Raw genomic sequence first — 16775 nt, forward strand, 5'->3', positions numbered from 1 at the left:
ACTGGCTAAAATCTGTAAGATCTGCTCCTTTCAGGCATCCTATTCATACAGTACAGGAAATTTCATCAAGTGTGTGAGCCAGTGGAAAGTGTGGGCATGGGCAAACCACTTCACTTCTCTGTTTTACAGCTTTACAAAAATCTTTAAAATAATATGGTTGGAAAAAATAATTTTTAAGGTTTATAAAAACTCCCATATCCTATGATTCCAGACTGGTTTCTATCTTGCTAGTAGTCTCAGGTACTTAACATTCTGCTCCAGCACAGATGGAAGTGGCTTGGTTTTAAAGAGAGCTTTATTTATGTTTGCTCACATATGCCAGAAATGCAGAGCAGAACCAGGAGTATAACTTATTTTGTAAGCTAATATTCTGCTTTCTCTTTCCAAAATATGCAAGATCATACTATTTTAAAAAGTTATGCATTCTAATGTGTTTCCACTAAAAGTAATCATATATAGGTGCTATTATATGAGACAATCCACATAAAACACTTGCCAGAGGGCCTGGCACATGATTAAAAAAACCCCCAAATATTGGCTACTGCTGTTTGTTTTTAAATGAATTGTGGATTCTATAATTCTGGATTCCAGTATTTAGAAGTATCAGTTTTCATTGCCACAGCTTCTTTTGGTGTGCTTGAAACTCTGGGAACCACCAGAAGCTAGCAGAGAATGCTCAGTGCTCAGAGTATTTATATCTAGTAAGTGGCAAAGGGCATAACTTTTTAAAAATACTTTTCCAGATTTTCCAAATGTTTTATAATTGGCTGCCTTATTTTGTCTCCCATCCAAGTACTAACCAGGCCCGACCCTGCTTAGCTTCTGAGATCAGACGAGATCGGGTGCGTTCAGGGTGGTATGGCCGTAGACTGGCTGCCTTATTTTGTAATCAAAAAACAAGTGCTAAACCAAAACTTTACTACTAAAAGAAAAGGAATAATGCTTTAAAATTCTCTTGCATAATCAAAAAAAGTAAAAAGGTAGACTCTGTTGTGTTTTTACAAATGTCACCCTGAAATTACAATTTTAAGACTCCATAATGTCAAGCTTAAGAACAAGTAAAAAGTACCAGTAGTCTATTAATTCAGTGCAAGAATATAATTTCCCCAGTGACATCAGAATAAAAATTCCATCCTTTGTGCTTTAGTCAGAAAAAAAAAGCAAACAAACCAAAAACCCACTTCTAAATGCTCCAAGGCAGAATTTATTATTACAGCAAAAGCTCACTTCCTAGAAGTGAGACAGTTATATTTTTTTATATAAAACTATATGGTTTTAAGTAAAACATTTTTCTTAAGCAACTGCAACAACAGCTGGGAAGGTGTGCTAAAATAAAGAGCCCAAGTGGAAAATGATATTTCACAGGGTAGATACTGGTATACAATTCCAGCCTTCCACTATTTGTGTTTTTCACACTGTGAGCTTCTTGAAGTAGTTCTGTTTCTCATTTCAAGTGTCAATGAATGGTCTCCTACTAACTAGCTGATCTTGACCGAACCACAGTCCAATTTTTATAAGTTTAAGAATTTTATCCATTTCATAAACTTATAAATTATTAGTATGTATTTGTGACCATATTATAAAATCCTTTATAGATTTATTATAACACTTTAAAATATCCTTTTAAATAAACTTTTAAAAAGTAATTTCTAATACCCTTAGACTTTTAAAACTATAGTTGTTACAAAAAGATTAATGGAATATAGAAGATAGTCCATTCACAGAATTAAATGAAAACCTGTAATTAAAATACTTAATGAGCTATTTGAAGTACTCGTTACTAGTAGATTAAATTAGTTTAAAACATGACTAATGGAATGTACAATTCCTAAGTTCTCTTTAAAATGACAATGCGTAGGATCTTTTTTTGTTTTTAGATTTTTAAGTAATCTCTACACCCAAGGTGGGGCTTAAACTCACAACCCTGAGACAGAGGTGCATGCTCTACGGCCTAAGCTAGCCAGGCGCCCTGACAATGCTTAGGACCTTAAGATTTCACTTTTTCTTTTTTAAAGATTTTATTTATTTATTTGACAGAGAGAGACAGCGAGAACGAGCACAAGCGGGGGGGTGTGAGAGGCAGAAGCAGTCTCCTCGCGGAGCAAGGAGCCTGATGAGGGGCTTGATCCCAGGACACTGGAAAACAGCATAGGACATCAGAGAAATCCTTGCTTCAGAGATAAAAGACCTAAAAACTAGTCAGGCTGAAATAAAAAGTGCTATAAGTGAGATGCAAAACCAATGGGATGTAGTCACAACAGGACAGAAGAAGCAGAGGAATGAATAGGTAACATGAAGATTAAATTATGGAAAATAACAAACCAGAAAAGAGGAGGGAAGGAAAACTATCAGATCATGAATATAGACTTAGGGAACTCAGCGATTCCATAATGTGCAATAATATCTGTATCATAGGAGTCCCGCAAGAAGAGCAAGAAAAAGGGGCAGAAGGGTTATTTGAACAAATTATAGCTGAGAACTTCCCTAATTTGGGGAAGGAAACGGGCATTCAAATCCAAGAGGCACAGAGAACTCCCCTCAAAATGAATAAAAACAGACCAACACCAAGACACATCACAGGGAAATTTGCAAAATACCAACAAAAGAGAGAATTCTGAAAGGAGCTAGGAACAAAAGGTCCTTAACCAACAAGGGTAGACACATAAGTTTAGCAGCAGAGCTTCCCACAGAAACTTGGCAGGCCAGAAGAAAGTGGCATGATATATTCAATGTGCTAAATGGAAAAAAATATGCAGCCAAGGCTGTCATTCAGAATAGAAGGAGAAATAAAGTGTTTCCAAGACAAGCAAAAACTAAAGGAGTTCATTAACACTAAAGCAGCTCTGCAAGAAATATTAAAGTGGACCTTTGAGTAGGAAAGAGAGACCAAGAGCAACAAAGACTAGAAAGGAACAGAGACAATTTACAGGAACAGCGACTCTACAGGTACTAATGGCACTAAATTCATATCTATCGATAATCACTCTGAATGTAAATGGACTCAATGCTCCAGTCAAAAGACACAGGGTATCAGAATGGATTAAAAAACAAGACCCATTGATATGCTGCTTCCAAGAGACTCATTTTAGACCAAAAGACATCTTGAGATTGAAAGTGAGGGGTGGAGAACCATGCTAACAGATGTCAGAAGAAACCTGGAGTAGCCATCCTTATATTAGACAAACTAGATTTTAAACCAAAGACTGTAATAAGAGATGATGAAAGGCAGTAGATCATAATAAAGAGGTGTATCCAACAAGAAGATCTAAGAATTGTAAATATTTATGTTCCCAACTTGGGAACAGCCAAATATACAAATCAATTAATAACAAACTTAAAGAAACTCATTGAAAACAATACATTAATAATAGGGAACTTTAATAACCCACTCAAAGCAATGGACATACCATGTAAGCAGAAAATCAATAAGGAAACAATGGCTTTGAATGACACACTGGACCAGAAGGACTTAATAGATCTATTCAGAGCATTTCATCCTAAAGCAGCATAATACACATTCTCTTCGACTGCACATGGAACACTCTCCAGAACAGATCACATACTAGGTCACAAATCAGGCCTCAACCGGTACAAAAAGATCAAGATCATACCATGCATATTTTCAGACCACAATACTATGAAACTTTAAGTCAGCCACAAGAAAAAAATTTGGAAAGAGCACAAATACATGCAGGTTAAACAACATCCTACTAAAGACTGAATGGGTCAATGAGAATATTAAGGAAGAAATAAAAAAAATACATGGAAGAAAACAAAAGTGAAAACACAACAGTCCAAAACCTGTGGGATGCAGCAAAGGTGATCCTAAGAGGAAGTATATCGCTATACAGGTCTTCCTCAAGAAGTAAGCCAAGTCTCAAATATACAACCTAACCTTACACCTAAAGGAGCCGGAAAAAGAACAGCCAAGAAAGCCTAAAACCAGTGGAAGAAGGGAAATAGTAAAGATTACAGCAGATATCAATGGTAGAGAAAACAAAACAAAACAACTCAGGAGAACAGATTAACGAAACTAGGAGATGGTATACTGAAAGAATTGAAAAGATTGATAAACCTCTAGCCAGAATTACCAATCACTAATAAAACGGGTGAGATCACAACCAACACACAGAAATACAATTATAAGAGAATATTATGAGCAATTATAAGCCAACAAATTGGGCAATCTGGAGGAAATGGATAAATTCCTAGAAACATATAAACTACCAAAACTGAAACAGGAAGAAATAGAAAACCTGACAAGTTCCATACTCAGCAAAGAAATTGAATCAGTGAGCAAAAATCTCCCAACAAACAAGAGTCCAGGGCAAGATGGCGTCTCAGCGGAATTCTATCAAACATTTAAAGAAGAATTAATACCTATTCTTCTGAAACTGTTCTAAAAAAACAGAAATGGAAGGAAAACTTCCAAACTCATTCTATGAAGCCAGCATTACCTTGATTCCAAAACCAGACAAAGACCCCACCAAAAAATTATAGACCAATATCCCTGATGAACATGGATTCAAAAATTCTCAATAAGATACAAACTAATCAATCTAACAGTATATTAAAAGGATTATTCACTATCACCAAGTGGGATTTATTCCTGGGCTCTAGGGTGGTTCAATAACCACAAATCAATCAACGTGATACATCACATTAATAAAAGAAAGGATAAGAACCAAATGATCCTCTCGATAGATGCAGAAAAAGCATTTGACAAAATATAGCACCTTTTCTTGATAAAAACCCTTCATGATGTAGGGATACAGGGAATATACGAAAACATCATAAAGGCCATGTATGAAAGACCCACTGAGAGCTTTGCCCCTAAGGTCAGGAACATGACAGGTATGCCCACTCTCAGCACTATTGTTCAATATAGTACTGGAAGTCCTAGCCTCAGCAATCAGACAACAAAAAGAAGTAAAAGGCGTCGAAATCAGCAAGGAAGAAGTCAAACTTTCATTCTTCGCAGATGACACAATACCCTATGTAGAAAACTTGAAAGACTCCTCCCCAAAATTGCTAGAACTGATACATGAATTTGGCAAAGTCTCAGGATATAAAATCAACATACATAAGTCTGTTGCATTTCTATACAACAATAATGAAGCAGCAGAAAGAGAAATCAAGGAATCGATCCCATTTACAATTGCACTAAAAACCCTAAGATACCCAGGAATAAACCTAACCAAAGAGGTAGAAGATCTGAAAAATATAGAATACTTATGAAAGAAATGAAGACCCAAAGAAATGGAAAAACATTCCACGATCATGCATTGGAAGAGCAAATATTGTTAAAATGTCTATGCTACCCAAAGCAATCTACACATTCAATGCAAACGCTATCAAAATAACAGCAGCATTTTTCACAGAGATAGAACAAACAAATCTAAAATGTGTATGGAATAGAAAAGACCTCGAATAGCCAAAGGAATATTGGAAAAGAAAAACAAAGCTGGAGGTATCACAATCCCGGGTTTCAAGCTGAATTACAAAGCTGCAATCACCAAGACCATATGGTACTGGCATAAAAACACACAGATCAATGGAACTGAATAGAAAACCCAGAAATGGACCCATATCTGTATGGTCAACTACTCTTCGACAAAGCAGGAAAGAATACCCAATGGAAAAAAGACAGTTTCTTCAACAACGGATGCTGGGAAAATTGGACAGTGACATGCAAAAGAATGAAACTGGACCATTTTCTTACACTACATAAAAAAATAGACTAAACATGGATGAGAGACAGTAATCCATCAAAATTCTAGAGGAGAACACAGGCAGCAACCTCTCTGACCTCGGCCACAGCAACTTCTTACTAGACATATCTCAGAGGGGCAAGGGAAACAAAAATAATAGTGAACTACTGGGACGTCATCACGATAAAAAGCTTCTGCACAACAAAGGATAGAATCAACAAAACTGAAAGGCAATGTATGGAATGGAAGATATATGCAAATGACATATCAGATAAAGGGCTAGTATCCAAAATCTATAAAGAATTTATCAAACTCAACATCCAAAAAATAGTAATCAGTTAAGAAATGGGCAGAAGACATGAACAGACATTACTGCAAAGAAGGCATACACATGGGTAACAGACACATGAAAAAATGCTGAACATCACTCATTATCAGGGAAATACAAATCGAAACCACAATGAGATACCATCTCATACCTGTCAGAATGGGTAAAATTAACAATTCAGGAAGCAACAGATGTTGGTGAGGATGCGGAGAAAGGGGAACCCTCTTGCACTGCTGGTGGGAATGTAAACTGGTGCAGCCACTGTGGAACACAGTATGGAGGTTCCTCAAAAAACTAAAAATAAAGCTACCCTATGACCCAGCAATTGTACTACTAGGTATTTATCCAAAGGATACAAACATAGTTATTCGAAGGGGTGCATTCACCCCAATGTTTATAGCAGCACTACCAACAATAACCAAATTATGGAAAGAGCCCAAATGTGCATTGACTGATGAAAGGATAAAGAAGGTGTGGTATATGCATAGAATGGGATATTATTCAGCCATCAAAAAGAATGAAATCTTGCCATTGAGGATATGGATGGAGCTAGACTGTATTACGGTAAGTGAAATAAGTCAGAGAAAGACAAATACCATACGATTTTACTCATATGTGGAATTTAAGAAACAAAAAAGATGAACATAGGGGAAGGGAAGGAAAAATAAAATAAGATAAAGACAGAGAAGGAGGCAAATCATAAGAGACTCTTAACTCTAGAGAAAAAACAGGATCAATGGAGGGAGGTGGGTGGGGGATGGGCTAAATGGTGATGGACATTAAGGAGTGCAGCTGTGATGAACAGTGGGTGTTGTACGTAAATGATGAATCACTAAATTCTACTCCTGAAACTAATAGTACATTATATGGTAACTAATTTGAATTTAAATAACATCTTGGAAGAGAAAAAAAAAGAAAAGTCCTTGCCTGGATTACAGGTGACTCCTCATATTCATTCTCTGAAAATGTTTTTTGTTTAAGACGTGAGTATAAGGCAAATATCATAATCAAGTATCATATGGGAAATAAAAGCCACCATCCCAGCTATTTCTGTCATTCAGACATTAATTTAGACACTTCGTGGAAACCTTTTTGTCTGTTACCTATCTTTTATTATTTTAATTAAAAATAAATACGCTCATTGAAAAGAACTTGGATACAGAAAAGTTATAAAGTAAAAAGTGAATCATTTTTCAAGTAATTTTGATCCTGTTCTCTACTTGTGCAAACTGATATTAAATGGGGAGGCATATGTTTTATACACATATAAAGTTGTTAAATTTATTCTAAATTCAGGAGAGGTCTTTTTTTTTAAATAATATTTTTTAAATTATATTATGTTAGTCACCATACAGTACATTCCTAGTTTTTGATGTAAAGTTTCATGATTCATTACTTGCGTATAACACCCAGTGCACAGGAGAGGTCTTACCCTAAAAACATATTTGATTCTAGGTAAATATGTTTGAAAAGCTTTTAGTAATTTAAAATGGAAAACATATATTTACCTTCCTTAATCCCCATATATCACTACAATGATTTAAAAAGTCTGAAAATAGAAGTGTGTGATCAACGGCATCTATTTTGAGGAATTTCTTAAGGGTATTACATAGGCAAATAATACTGAGGAAATAGCCAATTAATGCTGACCAGGTCAGAGAGTCAAGGGGTCAATAGTGGATGGACTCCCTAGCAGATCAGTGAGAAGCCCTGAATCTCAGGGCGACAGCTGAGAACAAGGGCAAGCCATGATGGGGCCAGGGGAGCAGGACTTCTGGAACTGAGCCAAGGATCACACAGGAACAGATATATTTGTCACTTGGAGGTTCCTGCTTGCTAAGTAAAGTGGGGGGATTTGCTGGTACTCTTAGACAGTGTTCTAAATAATTTTAGAGTATTGCCAAAAAACCAACCCTCTGAAACCACATGGTGAAATAGCACAAAAAGGCTCAGCAAAGCAGTGAGATAGTTAAATAAACTGTGCCTCCCTGTCACTCCCCTAATCTTCTTCCCATTGGAAAGCACAACCTGTTCAGACTTAGAGAGTCTGATGACCCCCCAGGTTGAGGCCAGAGGAGTAAGTCGGACTCCTGTAGTGTCCCTTGCTAGTGACTCTCATAGACGTGGGTGTGGTTCGCCACCAAGGCATCACTTGTGTGGTGTTATCTGAGAACTCTGAAACCACCATCTTGTTAAATACTTTTTCTACTTCGGGTCAGCTCCCAGCTTTTGAGCCCCAAGGAGCTCCTGCATGGGAAGGGGGAAAGGGAGTTGTGGCAATTGTCTGCTAGGCAGAACTGTATGGGACACATGTGCTTTTCCCAACCACATTACCTACCAACACTAATTCTTTTTAGAAATATAAGCATAGAAAAATTCTCAGATGCATGAGGAAAAACAATAGCTTAAGAGAAGGAAAACCAAAGTGAGCAATCATATAAATGGTCCCTACCTAAACAAGAGAACATGCAGGGAAACGAGAGAATTTCAAAGATTACCATACTGCTTGCAAGAAGTAAACAGAGCAATATTTATAAAATTCTATACAAAATTAATGTTGATATGGAAGAGCAAGAGAAAAATATTTTAAGACATACCAGTACTCAGAAAATATATTAACCTATGTAAACCTTTCTGAAAATCATGCGAGGAAGTATTCTACTAAAAGAGATAGGAATTAGAAAAAAGAAAGGGAAGGAGGTGGCATATAGGTAAACTGATGGCAATAAAGCTGGTAAAATGGTTAAGTTTATCTTTTTTTTAAGATTATATTTATTTGAGAGAGAGTGAGTGCATATACATGAGAGAGCAGGAGTGGGGGAAGGGGCAGAGGGAGAGGGAGAAGCAGACTTCCTGCTGAGCACGGAGCCCAATGTGATGCAGGGCTTGATCCCAAGACCCTGAGATCATGACCTGAGCCAAAGGCAGAATCTTAACTGACTGAGCCACCCAGACACCCAAAACTTGTTAAGTTTAAATAATCATTGATAACATGGCTTTGAACTGTTAAGAAAGAATTTGTAAAACAGAAGGCAGAAAAGGTAAAAAACAAAATTAATCATCCATAAGTCAACTTCCACTTTATTTCAACAGAATCTTGAAACAGGCAGGGAAATAAAACCTTTTTAAATATCTCCTCTTATTTGGGAAGTAAAACGTGAACATAATGTTAGAATTTAAAAAGTGGTAGGGTAACACAGGTTTATATATTTGTTAGAAATTGGAGTTAAGGGGCGCCTGGGTGCTCAGTCGTTAAGCATCTACCTTCGGCTCAGGTCATGATCCCTGCGTCCCGGGATTGAGCCTCGCATCGGGCTCCCTGCTCCACTGGGGGCCTGCTTCTTCCTCTCCCACTCCCCCTGCTTGTGTCCCTCTCTCACTGGCTGTCTCTCTGTGTCAAATAAATAAATAAAATCTTAAAGAAAAAAAAGAAATTGGAGTTAAGTCCTGGTAGAATTGAATTAGAATGCGGAAACTTCCAGCCGACAGGAATAAGGACGAAAAACAGAGCTAGGAAACAGCTCTGATTCAAGGGAGCTAGGGAACCCCACAATTCTGTAATACGCAGGATCCCCCGTCTTCACAGAAGTGCTTGGAATGCATTCTGCGGATCTGCAGTGTCATAGGGTACCAGTGGGAAGAGGCAGAAGGATAGTTTTCTGTCGCCAATTTTCTCAATTTCCTTAACTGAAAAACAGTGACATTTAGTACAGGCTGATTTGAGCATGAGGGTAACAGAATGATATTAAAGCAAAATCAACTCTGGACATTGTTGATGGCTTTGAAAGAATAATTACATACTAGTAACTGTCTGACTTAAGGCAAACAACTAATGATCAAAGGAAAGAGAGGAAGGCCATTTCAAAACAACTAGGTCATTTTTCCCATGTGATTGCTTCAAACTGGTATGCCATTTCCCATGACCTTTCTATAACGTATGTTATTAATATTTATGTTAATATCTTTAATGCAAAGTTATCTTGTTTCCTAAAACTAAAACCTCCTGCACCAAATTGGCTATCTCTGGGTCTGAACTTGCCGATGTGTGGAGAAAACCTTCTCCTGGATACTGTTAATTAGATGCTATGCTACCCAGTGGTCCATCCTGACTTAGGCTACGAAGTCACAGGCTACAGATTCTCAAGAGATTTGTAGGTCTTTAAACTTTTTACATGGAATTTTTCAAATTATACAAAATTAGAAATACAGAACGGACCACACTCATACTTCACACAGTTTCAGCTGTCAACAAAACATGGCCAATCTTGTTACATCTACATTCCACTTCCTACTTCCCTGGGTTACTTCAAAGAAACACCTCAAACATGTCATTTTATTTTCATGTAGTCTTTTGCCTGATAATTTAATTCTTTAAGTAAGTTTCCTTTTTTCCTGAGCAGGACCATTATGTATTTATGTATTCTGTTACTCTAGTTATAATTTGTGGTCTACTGTAAGGACAAAAACTGTAATAATTTTAGTAGGACTAATTGTTTTATTATTCAACAGATATTTATCAAGGGCCTGCTATCTACCAGATATTAGTATTAATGGACAGAAGTAAACCAATATGCATATTTTGACTTCATACAAAAATAAATATGCTAACAACTAAACTGACTCATAAGAGAAGCGTGTGTTGTTTTATGAGGAGGTGAGTTTTTCTGCAAGGCATTCAAGCGGAAGCTGACTGAGATGTTGTGTTAGTGTGCACTTGGTCAAGATGCCTTCTGAGGCCTTTCCCATCTCTAAGAGTCCCTGAAATTTCTGTAATTTTAAAAAATGTAAATAAATAAATACCAAGGAAGGACTGGATATCCTAAATTATATGTATGCATTTTTCACATGGACAGTTTTCAAGAGATCAATATAAAAAAAGTGTCAGACCAGCTTCTGCTTCATACTGAGAAACTGCCTTCTTTCTTCAGCATTATTATTGTTATTATTATTATTATTACTACAACTGGGAATCTGAATCCTATATCACTGTAGGAAAATCTTTTATGCTCTGATTTACTTCTTTTTCACATGACTGATGACCTCTGCTCTAGGAGAGTCTAGAGACACACACATGCAAAGTAACAGCATCACATGCCCTCATGTTAACTAACAAATTTGTGAGTACAGTGCAAAAAATCATATTTTTTCAAGAGCACAATACAAATAATTTCAAATATGAAAGCAGTTTTAAGGCTTGAATAAAAGAACCTGTTGAGTGTAGGATGAACTTGATTTGTCCTAACCATATACAAATTAGTGTCTATTTCACTGGAATTTTTTCCTTACTATGCAATGAGTAACATCTATTCTAGGAAGCATTAATTTTCAATCTATACAGTGATACACATAAATACTTCAAATCCAGATGAACTAAGCAATAAATCTGGGTTTTTTTTGAAAGCTTTAAACATGAGAAGATAGTTTCTTTGAAGTACACTGGCAAAACTCAAATCAAAGACACAAATCCTATAGCTATCTCATTAAACAGAAAAAAATACTTTGAAAGAGAATTATTAATTGGAGTCTCAATATAAACTTTTGAAACAAATAACATTTATTCTGGGTTGGAAAAAAAGTTATTTTCACAGCACCCCATTAAGGTCATGAGAGAGAGCCCCTCTCTTACTGCATGATATTTTTTCTGTACATTTTTGGTTTATAAGTCTGGGAAATTGAGTTCTTTTTTTTTTTTTTTTTTTAAAGATTTTATTTATTTGAGTGAGAGAGAGAAAGAGAGAGAGAGCGCACAAGGGGGCAGAGAGGGGCAGAGGGACAGGGAGAAGCAGGCTCCCTGAGCCTCATGTTGGGCTTGATCTCAGGACCCAGAGATCATGACCTGAGCCGAAGGCAGACGCTTAACTGACTGAGCCCCCCAGGCACCCCAAGTAAGTTCTTTTCTAGTCACAGAGAATCCTAAAGATAGGTAGACTTGAGAACTTAAGCTAGGGCAGGTAACTCACTCACTACGGCTCAATCTTCTCTTTTTAAGAAATGAACTATCAACTAGCTATAGCTCTAACATCTGCAGCAACATGGGCGGCACTGGAGGAGGTTATGCGCAGTGAAATAAGTCAAGCAGAGAAAGACAACTATCATATGGCTCCACTCATTTATGGAACATAAGAAATAGCAGGGAGATCGGTAGGAGAAGGAAGGGAAGAATGAAGGGTAAACAGAAGGACGAATGAACCATGAGAGACTATGGACTCTGGGAAACTAACTGAGGGCTTCAGAGGGGAGGGGGTGGGGGATTGGGATAGGCCAGTGATGGGTATTAAGGAGAGCACATATTGCATGGTGCACTGGGTGTTATACGCAAATAATGAATCATGGAATATTACATCAAAAACTAAGGATATACTGTATGGTGACTAACATAACATAATAAAAAATTATTATAAAAAAAAAACACACCCAACAACAGAAGGGGGAATGAACCACGAGAGACTATGGACTCTAGGAAACAAATTGAGGGCTTCAGAGGGGAGGGGGGTGGGGGATTGGGATCGGCCAGTGATGGTTATTAAGGAGGGCACGAATTGCATGGAGCACTGGGTGTTACGCGCAATCAATCATGGATCACTACATCGAAAACTAATGATGTACTGTATGGTGACTAACATAACATAATAAAAAATTAAAAAAGAAAAAAAAAGAAAACAGCTAAAGGTGGGACTATGTCCTTGAATTGGAGTTTCATATTTGGCAGAATGTTTCCAAATACTTCATATTTGGTAGAATGTTTCCTGGAGATAGAACATGGGGTCTGAGGCATCAAGTGTTGCCTGGGTACTAGACGGAATACTTTTAAATTAAGATAGCCCATCCATGCCTTGAAAGTACCTGGACATATGTTTAACATAAATTTCCCAAATGCCTCCTATATGCCAGGCCCTGTGTTCAGCACTGGGGAATAAGACAAATAAGACATAGAAACCACTCTCAAGTTGTTTAGAATACCACAATATCCTACGAGAGAAAGGTGCTAAGCAAGTGACCATAGTAAATAAGTCTAGATTTCAGAGTGCTTCTCAAATATCCTGGAATGGATGGAGTTAGGGGTAGAGAGATTATATGTTCTATTAAAAGAAATGGGGATGGGAGTGTGCTGTCATTCACAAAGCCTGATTCTAATGATCCAAGGGCATAGACCAGATATTTTGAGATGTATGCTTTTGTTGAATCTCCCCTTGGCAACTAGAGTTTGCATTAGTCAATGGCTGTACAAGACTTAGTTATTTATCTGTAGGGGATCAAATTCCAAACTCTTATTTCAACAGTGCTTGTTTCAAGTCAATGAATTGAACCAGGTTATTCTAATTACAAATTCATATAGGGTTAGCAAAAAATATAAGGATTCCTAGTCTTTCAGATAAAAAGAGGATTAAAGTTGAAGGAAAACTGCTGAGAAAAAAAAAATACACTTTAAAGTAGATACATTAAGCCAAATATACAGCAAAGTTTAATTCTTTTTTAAGCTCTAAAATAGTCAATACCTCCTTCAAAATGGCAAAGGACTGCCCACAATCATATAGATAAAAAGCGTAGAAAATGGGTAGACTCATAATACTAGTATTCTGAGATTACAGCAGTAATGAAGAGGGGAGTCACTCTTAGTTCACTCAAATTAGAATGAATACGCTGGCTAGAAAGGAAAATTACATTTTCTGTCATTTATAAATGCATGTGTCACTTCATTAAACAAATGAACGGTCTTGATGGCTGTTTTGGTGTCAACTATAGTAATAGTAATACAAACACAGTTCCCTTCTAATAGCAATTCATGGTAAAACTCTTGGCAAAGTAGAAATAGGGTAAACTTACTTAACGTAATACAGAACATCTACAAAAACCTACAGCTAATAATATCACACTTAATGATGAAAGATGGAATGCTTTCCCCCCAGATCAGAAACAAGGCAAGGATGTCCACTGGCACCAATCTTTTTTTTCTTTTTTTTTAAAGATTTATTTATTTATTTATTCGACAGAGAGAGAGAGACAGCCAGCGAGAGAGGGAACACAAGCAGGGGAAGTGGGAGAGGAAGAAGCAGGCTCACAGCGGAGGAGCCTGATGTGGGGCTCGATCCCAGAACGCCAGGATCACGCCCTGAGCCAAAGGCAGACGCTTAACCGCTGTGCCACCCAGGCGCCCCCACTGGCACCAATCTTAATCAACATAGTAATGGAAATTCTAGCCAGAACAAGAAAAAAAAAAAAAAAGGCATAGATTGGAAAGAAGAAATAAAACTGTCTCCTTGCAGATACCATAATTGTCTATGTAGAAAATCCTATCGAATCTTAAAAAAACCTCCTAGAATCAGTAAGTTGAGCAAGGTTGCAGTATATAAGATTAACACACAAAAATCAGTTGTATTTCTATTTACTAAAAACAGACATGTGGAAACCAAACTAAAAACACAATATTTGTAATCACTTCAAAGAAAATAAAATATTTAGTCATACACTTAACAGAAAACGTACAGGATCTCTATGGTGAACATGGGTGTCAGGTGGAGGAGATGGTTAGCTTGGTTGGCAATAGGTAACAATGAGCAAACTGAAGTAAATATACTGAGGAAAGTGGAAGCTGAGTTTCTCACTGCTAGAGAAGATACCTGTAGACAGAAGTGATTAGAAAGAACCCTTGAAATGCTGTGTTAGATTAGAAATGGAAGTAATGGCATAAATTCATGGTCTTATAGTAAGTAAATGTATGTATACACATACACATACATACAGTTATAGATGGGTATATTTGTGTGTTGTGTATGTGAAACCATATCTGTATTTCCTAGCTCTGTCCATTGAGAGAAGCTAATAGAAATGACAACTCAGTAACAATCAGCACACTGAGAATCTAGAATTTGGTTTTTAAATACCATCCACTACAAAAGGAAACAGGGCTCCTTGGAGAGAGGTCAGATTATAAACTTAGGACAAGGGAGGTATAAGATGAATCTGGAGTATCTTTCTATCCCAGAGAACATGTCAAAAAGACATAGGAGACAGCCTGAAGGACCTTCTACTGCTTCTACTGGGAACACTTTGAACATTAAATGATTTTATGTACTGAATATAATATGAATACATATATATATTTATATGATATATATGTCATATATATATAATATATGATAAATGAATACATAATACATGGGAGAGAAGCAAAGATCTTCCTTATGGTAGAATGCCAACTAATAAATGTAGAAGGAATGTTGGAAATAGGGAATCATTCTTTGACAACTATCTCAGAGAAGGCAATCACAAAGAGGGAAATAGTGAACTTAAGGTGGAGAGACCTGGTGGTCAATAAGATGACCAGAAGATCAAGACTAACATTATGGTGGTGAGACAGGTCAACATAATGGGCTTCCTGATAAAACGCACTGAGAAGTACACAGCATTGGTTCTGCAATTCCATGCAGTGGAATTTCTGCAAAGAAGTATGACCTGAGTGGAAAAAGAGGAAACAGGGTTATGCTACAGAATAAAGCCTGTATTCTTTAAAATTGGTAAGGACCTGAAAAGGAATTGTTCCAGACTGAAGAAGCCTGCAAAGATGTGACAACAAAATGCAACAGGAATTCCTGGATAGAATCCTGGAATCATTGTGGGGACAGTTGAAATTTTGAACAGGGTCTGTGTATAGGATTGTAGTGTTGTAACAAAGTTGATTTCTGATTCGGAGAGTTGTATACAGGTTATGTAGGAGTGTGTCCTTTTTCTTTGGAAAATTTGCTTTGACAGAGAGAATACAAAATTAAATGTTAATTACTGATAATAAAACATATAAAACAAATACTCACCAATCACTTTTACAAAATAAGCATCTGCTTCAAAGTTATTTTTTAGTGTATGGATGGCAAAATCATTCTTTGTATATCCTTTGCTTAGTACTACAATGTCCAAGATACCCTGGAAAAAACATATACAAAAGTTGTAAGAACAAACCAGCAACTGAAAAAATAATGAAAATACATGCATGTTTATCATGTAAATATAAACCTTATTCAACTTGATGTTTAAAATAAAAATACTATTAAAAAATATAAAACCTTAAGAGAGAGAGAGAGAAGCAAACCAAGAAACAGACTCCTCTCTCTAGAGAACAAACTGATGGTTACCAGAGTGGAGGTGGGTTGGGGGTGGGGGAAACAGATGATGGGGATTAAGGAGTACACTTGTCATAAGTACTGGGAGTTGTAAGGAATTACTGAATTACTATATTGTATACCTGAAACTAATATTACACTGTATGTTAATTGGAATTTACATAAAAACTTAAAGAAAACCCCAAAACCTTAGAATAGTAAACTATAAACAAAATGAAAAAAAAAAATCTATAATTTTAATCCCTGGAAGTAACTGTTAACATTTTTGTATACTTCCTTCAAGTCATATTTGCATGTATTTTTATTTTAATTTTAAAAAAGATTAATTTATTTATTTTAGATAAATCGAGTGAGTGTAGAAGCAGGGGGAGGGACAGAGGGAAAGGGAGAAACTCAAGCAGACTCCCTGCTGAGCGTGGATTCCCAAGACCCTGAGATGCATGACCTGAGCAGAAATCAAGAGTTGGGTGCTTAACCGACTGAGCCACCCAGGAGTTCCTGCGTGAATTTTTAAAGGCCTATGAAATGGACTGCTAAATTGTTTTTGACCATCAGAGAAAGAGAGCACTGTCTTGGTGACCATGGCATATTAACATTATTTCTCCCTAAAAAAGAGCGAAA

The 16775-nt window shown here is 36.7% G+C and overlaps 1 protein-coding gene across 1 annotated transcript in view; it reads right to left on the minus strand.

Moving 5' to 3' along the window:
• Window positions 1–16775, minus strand: part of ITFG1 (integrin alpha FG-GAP repeat containing 1) — a 269979-nt gene that overhangs the window by 83042 nt on the left and 170162 nt on the right. The window contains exon 12 of the mRNA XM_026494703.4: window positions 15849–15957. Coding sequence (XP_026350488.1) covers window positions 15849–15957 — 109 coding nt within the window. The remainder of the gene's footprint in view (window positions 1–15848; window positions 15958–16775) is intronic.

This window comes from Ursus arctos, unplaced genomic scaffold, assembly GCF_023065955.2.
Source record: "Ursus arctos isolate Adak ecotype North America unplaced genomic scaffold, UrsArc2.0 scaffold_19, whole genome shotgun sequence".
NCBI classification, from domain to species: domain Eukaryota; kingdom Metazoa; phylum Chordata; class Mammalia; order Carnivora; family Ursidae; genus Ursus; species Ursus arctos.